The 7737-nt window shown below is 48.0% G+C and overlaps 1 protein-coding gene and 1 long non-coding RNA gene across 2 annotated transcripts; both read left to right on the top strand.

The window, feature by feature from the left end:
- Positions 1 to 284: 284 nt before the first annotated feature.
- Positions 285 to 1628, top strand: LOC115899252. The gene is made up of 2 exons (XR_004058970.1): positions 285 to 334; positions 1002 to 1628. It is a non-coding gene; the product is annotated as an uncharacterized LOC115899252 (long non-coding RNA).
- A 2425-nt stretch (positions 1629 to 4053) lies between these two features.
- On the top strand, positions 4054 to 5629 carry CRCT1 (cysteine rich C-terminal 1). The gene is made up of 2 exons (XM_010374709.2): positions 4054 to 4135; positions 4945 to 5629. Exon 2 carries the CDS (start codon positions 4967 to 4969, stop codon positions 5300 to 5302), a length of 336 nt encoding a protein of 111 aa, XP_010373011.2. The 5' UTR covers positions 4054 to 4135; positions 4945 to 4966; the 3' UTR covers positions 5303 to 5629.
- The last annotated feature ends 2108 nt before the right edge of the window (positions 5630 to 7737 follow it).

Below are 7737 nucleotides of genomic sequence, written 5' to 3'. Positions count from 1 at the left end.
CAGCTCAAAAAATAGAAAGCATAGCAGAGCTGCCTGTGAGATAGATAGGTGCCATGTGCAATTCACAGAGCTTCCTCACCATCCTAGAGGCCTGCAGTTCTTATGGGATCTTCCTGTGGATTAATATTTGAGATGCTTATGGAGGGAGGAACTGGGTCCATGGGATGCGAGGGGAGGGAGTCACCCATGCCTTTATGAAATATGCTTCTAGCATCCTGCACATGGTCTGCACCTCCTGATGCTAGGGCAGGACTGAATCATATAAAAGGCAAAGCTTCTCACAGCACCTCAGTCTACCTGTCTCCTGAGTGATCTGCTGCAGTGCCTGAACCAGGTAAAGTGCTTCTCAGGACCAGGATGAACTCTTGGTGCCAGTGTTTTGGGCAGAAAGAGCCCCTGGGTGGAGGTTGAGGCCATTCTTGAAGAAGGACAAGGATAAAAGAGAATTTTGGAGGGAAGGGTTCTTCTGGAAGGGGAGGATGGAAGGTAGGTGAAGGGAATGAAGGACTGATGTCTTTCTGAAGTTCCAAGGAATTCATTTGAAAATATGGAGTTACAAGGTGGAAATCATTTGTATCGTTCTTGTTACTGGTCTTGGGAGACTGGGTTTTAAAATCTGGTCATCTTAGGCCAGGAGTAGTGACTCATGCCTGTAATCCCAGCACTTTGGGAGGCCGAGGTGGGCAGGTCAAGAGGTCAGGAGTTCGAGACTGCCCAACGTGGTGAAACCCCGTCTCTACTAAAAATACAAAAATTAGCCGGGCGTGGTGGTGCACACCTGTAATCCCAGCTAATCAGAAGTCTGAGGCAGGAGAATCACTTGAATCTGGGAGGTGGAGATTGCAGTGAGCTGAGATAGCACTACTGTACTCTAGCCTGAGTGACAGAGTAAGACTCCATCTCAGTAAATAAATTCTGGTCATCTTAGAGATAAAATCTTGTGAAATTATAGTTCAATTTGAAGGGCAAGGAAGTGACCTTGGGCTTGTATTGTCTTTCAGCTTTATTCAGCTCCTACAGAGATGTCCTGCCAGCAGAGCCAGCAGCAGTGCCAGCCTCCTCCCAAATGTACCCCTAAATGCCCTCCCAAGTGTACTCCTAAGTGTCCCCCAAAATGCCCTCCCCAGTGTTCAGCCCCATGCCCACCTCCAGTCTCTTCCTGCTGTGGTTCCAGCTCTGGGGGCTGCTGCAGCTCTGAAGGTGGTGGCTGCTGCCTGAGCCACCACAGGCCCCGCCGGTCCCTCCGACGCCGACCTCAGAGCTCCAGCTGCTGTGGCAGTGGCAGTGGCCAGCAGTCTGGGGGCTCCGGCTGCTGCCACAGTTCTGGGGGCTGCTGCTGACCTGGGCCATGAGGAGCATGAAGGAGCAGCACTGGCAGAGCCCAGGTGCCGAAGATCTGTGTCAGCCTGAGGCTTCTTTTCTCTCATTTCCCATGGAAGGACTTCAGAAATGCCTTAAGTTCTCCTCTTTATCCTGCCCATGTTCACTCCATTGTGGGGTTGAGGTCTACCCTGTGATATTTTCTGGCCTGACTTTCCCTCTCAGACATGGTTCTTTGGAGAACTAGGTGTTGTAATTCAGTTGTGAAGCTATTTTTTTTCTGTAACAATAAAACTTTTTATTCCTGATATCACTGCCTCCTGGTTTCATTGTTTGCCTCTCCCACTCCCTACCTACTGCATCAAGCCATCTTCCCTTCCCTTCTCTTAAATGCAAGCGAACACTTTACAAACTTGTTTGGGGAGCACATTTTGGCAGCGAAGCTACTCAAGACTCTGGAAAACAATATTCCCTTCTATGCACTGGATTCTGGAACTTTAAGCTTGAAGGGAAGAATCATGTCTGAGACCATTATGCCAGACACAAGATTGTATGAGGATAGCCAGGAATGGGTTTGAAGAGAAGAGGATGCTTGTACTCAAAAGGGTCAGGTTCTGAGGGGGTTTCCTTCAAGCATGGGTCACAGTTTGAAAAATTGCTTGTCCTCTATTCATGAGGAATAAGATTGTCTGAAGTGCTCATCCTGGGCTCTAATAAATGGACACTCTTTTCTGATGATTATAAGCCCAGGTGTTTCCATCAGTTGGCTAGAGGGAGAGCTGGGTGGGCAGTGAGTGAGTTTTAGAGGCAGGTATGAAATGTCTGAGCACATTTTCCCTGCATGCTGAAATCCTGGATTTGAATCTGGGTAAAGAACTGAGAAAGACACACTTCTCTGCAAAGACTGTCTCTATGTGGTTGGGACGTGTGTGTGTGTTTGTAGTGAGAGGTATAAGAGTACAGGGGTTTTGGTCCCTGTGTTGGGTTTTCCAAATAACATTTCTTTAGGAATGGGCTGGTTCCTTCAGGAGATACTCATAAAATACCTAGAAAAGATAACTAGAAAATTTAATTCCAAATCAGCCTTTTATATAAAAGATAAACAATTGATGCCTTCTTTGATAAGAGTTAACAGCGATAAATAAAGTAAATTGGTTTATGAGATCATAACATGCCCACAGAATGAGTAGGCACTTGCCCAGATGATCTCCTTACACTGATTCCTACCAAACACATCCTTCTTCACTCTTTTTTTTCTTTTTTTTTAAGAATTTTGCCCATTTTCCCAGGGGAGATCCTGCCTCTGTCTTGTTATTTCATTACTTCCTTCTCTGTTCTAATATTGACTTTACTTTTTGGAATGTCTCACCTATACTCACCAACAGGTGCTCTAGGAACTGGCAACCTGTTAATCAGGCTCTAAATCCATGTCAAATGAAACTGGTATCTTTTGTGTGTATTCCCTCATGCCACTCCCAGCTCACTCACCCCCAAACCTGTCTCTCATCCTTAATTCTTGAATTCTCAGTCTTGGACTTCTGTTACAGTTCACATTCATAGTTGTGGGCAATTGCATTGATTGAGAAGCAGTTCTGAAGTTGACTGCCAAAGCATCCTCCAATTCTTAAAAATTAGTTATTCTAAAAACACTATTTATCATGCACACTTTGGACCTTTGGAAAGAACCTTTCTTTTCTTTTCTTTTCTTTTCTTTCTTTTCTTTTCTTTTCTCTCTCTCTCTCTTTCTTTTTCTTTCTTTCTTTCTTTCTTTCTTTCTTTCTTTCTTTCTTTCTTTCTTTCTTTCTTTCTTTCTTTCTTTCTTTCTTTCTTTCTTTCTCTTTCTTCCTTTCTTTTCTTTCTCTCTTTCTTTCTTTCTCTCTCTCTTTTTCATCTTTCCGTCCTCCCTTCTTCCTTTCCCATTTTCTTTTGCATTGGGCAATGGCCCTAGGGAGGACCTATCTTCAAAGGGAGATTGGTGGTTGGGGGTGGGATAAGAAGCAGGAGTCCCACAGGCTGACTTGCCTTTTGGCAATTGGGCCACTGTCCTGCACACGTTTCTCTTAGTCATACTACGCTGTATTATGGGGATATGGTAACCCGACTACATTCACAACTTTTCTGGTCTTATGGTTCCTTAACTTTGCTTGGTTTTTCTTCCTGTCTCCAGTGACAGAGAGAAATTGCCCCTGGGATTCCCACAGGTGCATTCCTGTCATCATCTTCACTCACTGCATCTTGAAGCATATGGATGAAACCCAGCAGGCTTATCGCATAGCTTGTGGTCTGCCCTGGGGAGCCAAGGACCAACAGCCAGAGAGATGAGAATCAAGATAAAAATAGGTGAACTACCACCTACCAAGTAGATGACTACACAGGAATTGATGTGTGGGCAAGTTGAGCCGTGTGTGTATGTGTGTGTGTGTGTGCGTGTCTGTGTACGTTGAAGACAAGGGCACAAGGGGTTCCAGACCTCCCTGCATTTGAGCCCCATGCCTTCTCTTAGCATACACACAGCCTCCCAGGTACGAACAGTGCTCTGTTTGGAAAGTAAACATGCCATAGCAATCCTGGCACCTCTGTGAAGTGACTTAGATGCCCACGTGCACCACCTACAGTGCTACCTGAGTGATGAATGTCTCTGGGATGTGAGTGTCAGCTGAGCATGTCTGTTGGGAAATGGGCCCCTCCCAAGAGCCCGAACCTGAATACTTGTTATAAAAAGGTTCTCTGGCTGGACACTGCTCAATCCACTGCCTAGCAGGTGGCCCATTCCAGCCTGAGAACGTAGTGAGTCTTTCAGTGGAGCCAGGGTCTGGTAAGTCTCCTCGCAGGGTCTTGGGGAGAGGGTGGGATGAGTTGAGGGCACAGGGGAGGAGAAAACAGAACACAGGCAGCAGATAGATGCGGAAGGGATGTCCTACAAGGCACCTAAGCTTCCAGTGAGCCAACCTCTTAAGGTACTAATGACGACATAAAGGCAACACAGGAGGTGGCTTTTGCAAGGGTACACAGCAAGTCCACAGAAGAGCTGTGACTAGAACCCAGGTCTTTCAGCTCCCTGGATGGGGTTACTTATATTGGCACAACTCTCCTTTCCCACATGGTTGTGGGGCATGAGAGGCATAGGCAAGAAAGAATGATCAGGACCTGCTTCTGGCATGTGGATTATTTATATCCAGCAGGTGGGACCGCGTGTTGGACTTGGATGTTTTCTAAATGATGGGGTGTAGTAACTAGGAAGATACAAATCGAAGGTCGGTAGGAAAGTAAAATGAGGAAGAGAAAAAAGCCAAGTGGAGATTTCGGACTTGATCATACAGATAAGTTGCCGCAGTGTGCTGTTTATTTTCCACTGTGGAGAACTTGAGCAGTCTTCTTCCAGTCAGAGAAAATGGAAATGCACTGATTCATTGCATAGATTGTGTCCTGCTCTGAGCATGTTTAACTCACTGGAAGCCCCTGCTTGGATTTGCTTTTTTGTGTCCCGCTCTCTCTGGGTACTTTCCCCCCCTTGTCCCAGGCCAGGCTGACCTGTATACTAAACCGAATCTCAAAAGCCCAGACAGAGTTCCACTGGTGGAAAGAAAAAGCCGGCTCGCCTTTGAAAGGCTGCCTTTCTTCCAGGTTCGTCGTGAGGAGCTCCGCGATGTCCTCTCAACAGAGCGCCGCTTCCGCCAAAGGCTTTTCCAAGGGGTCATCCCAGGGCCCCGTTCCGTGTCCCGCCCCTGCGCCCACCCCGGCGCCCGCCTCCTCCTCCTCCTGCTGCGGCGGCAGCGGCTGCTGCGGCTCCGGCGGCGGCTGCTGCGGTGACTCGGGATGCTGCGGCGACTCGGGATGCTGCGGCTCCAGCTCCACCAGTTGCTGCTGCTTCCCAAGGAGACGCCGCCGGCAGCGGAGTAGTGGCTGCTGTTGCTGCGGGGGCGGCAGCCAGAGGTCCCAGCGCTCCAACAACCAGAGCTCAGGCTGCTGCTCCGGCTGCTGAGAGGCCCGCAGCCCCCGGAGCTGCGCTAGAGAAACCCGTCCAACCCAGAGCGGGCCCGCCCCGCTGCGGCTCCCACGCGGGGCTGGGCCTCGCAGTTTGCCCCGTAAAGCGAATTGCACTTTGATGTTCAGAAACCCACTTTGTTCTCAGCCACGCAAAACTCCTTGACCCCGATGTGATTTTCCTCCCCAGGGATTCGAGAGTCATGTGTGGGACACTGGACCCTACTGTCTGCACGGGTTTGCACACAGCAGGTGCTCAGTAAATGCCTACTGATTTGATTGTCTTTTGAAGATGTCATAATAAAGCTTCTACCTCCTGAGAACACCTTTTCTTATTTGTTCTTCATTCGTTTCTCCGCCCAGGTAGAAAGGCTTGAAATGTTTGTGAAAGGCAGAATAGTATAATTCATGCCTGAACAAAAAGATGACTTTCTGATTGTTAATTATGATAGCAGCGATCACATATCGACAGTTTCGAGTATTTTAATGACTTTAAGTGACAAAGTTGTTGAGTATTCTCAGGACTTTATGTGGCACAATCTGATTCTCATAATGACTCGTATAGGAGAGTGCTGTTATACCTTTTTTTACAAGAGAAACTGAGGTTAAGTATAATTTGTTCAAAGTCACCCAGCTGGCGCCTGATAAAGAAGACAGGACATCTGATTCCAAGGCTTCATTGCTCTGCTGGGTCCTCACCTGGGCTTCCCAAGCCTTACCACCGAGGTGCTCCTCCTGACCACCAGGTTCAGGCAGCTGTGTGGCAAAAGTTTGTTTTGGCAACTCTTGGGGACTTTGGAATCAAGCCAGCTGTCTTTTTTTATTTTTTAGTTTTACGTTTTATTTTATTTTTTATTTTTGGCCTGGAAGATTATTGACCTACTGCTTTGCTTGCTGGGGAGGAAATTTTTCCTAAGATGTGCCTTCCAGGAAAGCTGGGAACTGCCCTCTCCAGGTCTCATTTGTGCAGCTGAAGCAGGACCAAGAGCCACGGGTTTCTGGGAGTCTCTGTGGTGCAACATGTGTGCTCAGAAACGTGGAGATCTCATTCTTTAGAGATGGTGGCTGTGGCAGCGGCAATGGGTGGGTCATCTTGCATAGGTCAGAAACCTATCCCTGTGGGCACAGGTTTTATCCACTCATTTCAGGCACGAGGAAACAGGAGAACAATATCCTCTGCTGGGTTCAGAGGGAAGAGATAATCATGGTGATAATAATAGAAACACTAGTTACCATTTATTTGGCACTAACTTTATTTCAGGCACAAGTCAAGGCACTTTACATATATTATCTCACTTAATCCTCACAGTAATCTAAAAATATAGACATTCACTTCCCCACTTTTTATATGGGAGGAAATGGATTTAGACCATTCCAGTGATTTGGCTGAAATCACAGAGCTAGTGAATGTCCCCAGATGGTGAGTGAGGGAGATGAGATTGAAACCGGAACCTGTGTGACTCCAAAGTCACGCCCTCACACTCCAAGAGTCACGCTCTACTGTCTTAGAAATCACCACCACACAGGGAAGGGACACTTGGGTCTCTGGACACACCCAGGCTGTCAGAAATTTGCAGCTCGGCTTCTTGGCTGCTGCTCCCTTGGTGACCCAATGAGTGGGGAGCTCTGTCATGGCATCCACCCAGCAGCTGCCGGCTGGGGGTGTCTGCTCAAAGGTGAGGTCGGAAATGCTCTACTGATTCATCCAGGATGTTTGATGTTGCGGCCAAATGACCCCCCTGCCAGGGAGGCTCTGGAGGGCAGTCCTGCTCTGCCTGGGAGTGGCCCTTCCTTCCATGTCTGAGATTCTGTGATTTCCAGTAGGAGGTGATTTGTGGAAGCTGTTTACAAACAGATGATATCACCCGTGAACCTGCCTCCTCCACACCATGATGTGAACCACACCAGTGATGTGTGCTGAAACAGCAAGCCCTGGGACTTGGCGGGCAGTGGGTGGGAAGGAAGAACTGTCTGACTCAGAACAGACACACTGCAAAGCTAATCTGAGGGTGAGGGCTCAACCTGGAGCAGGAAGCTGAGGCCTGAGCTCTGGGAAAGAAAGGTGGTGACTCACGGAGAGACATTAGAGTCCAAATAGGAGCACATGCCCTGTACACGAGGCATTTGGGTCTCATGTCAAATGGCTGGCCCTGAGGGTGGTGGTACCTCCAGGCCCACATGCTGCTGAAACCCGGCAGGCCAGCACACATGAACTTTAATGAGAGACATTTGAGTATTTTAAGAATAGTTTTATTTTGGAAACCTAAAAAGCAACTTTGGATGGTCTAGAGCTCTCTGCTCATGGTCCTTTTCTGATTTCCAGCAGTAGGTAAAGCTGTATGTGTGGCCCAGGCACTCTCTGTGAGGTGATGGTAGTGGATGCTGAGCCTGTGGGAAATTTGGCAAAGTGAAGTCCTACTCAAAGGTTGTCAC

The sequence above is a fragment of the Rhinopithecus roxellana genome, chromosome 8 (genome assembly GCF_007565055.1).
Source record: "Rhinopithecus roxellana isolate Shanxi Qingling chromosome 8, ASM756505v1, whole genome shotgun sequence".
Taxonomy (NCBI): Eukaryota; Metazoa; Chordata; class Mammalia; order Primates; family Cercopithecidae; genus Rhinopithecus; species Rhinopithecus roxellana.
The sequence above is the reverse complement of the archived record's forward strand: the minus strand, read 5'-3'. Positions and strand labels throughout refer to the sequence as shown.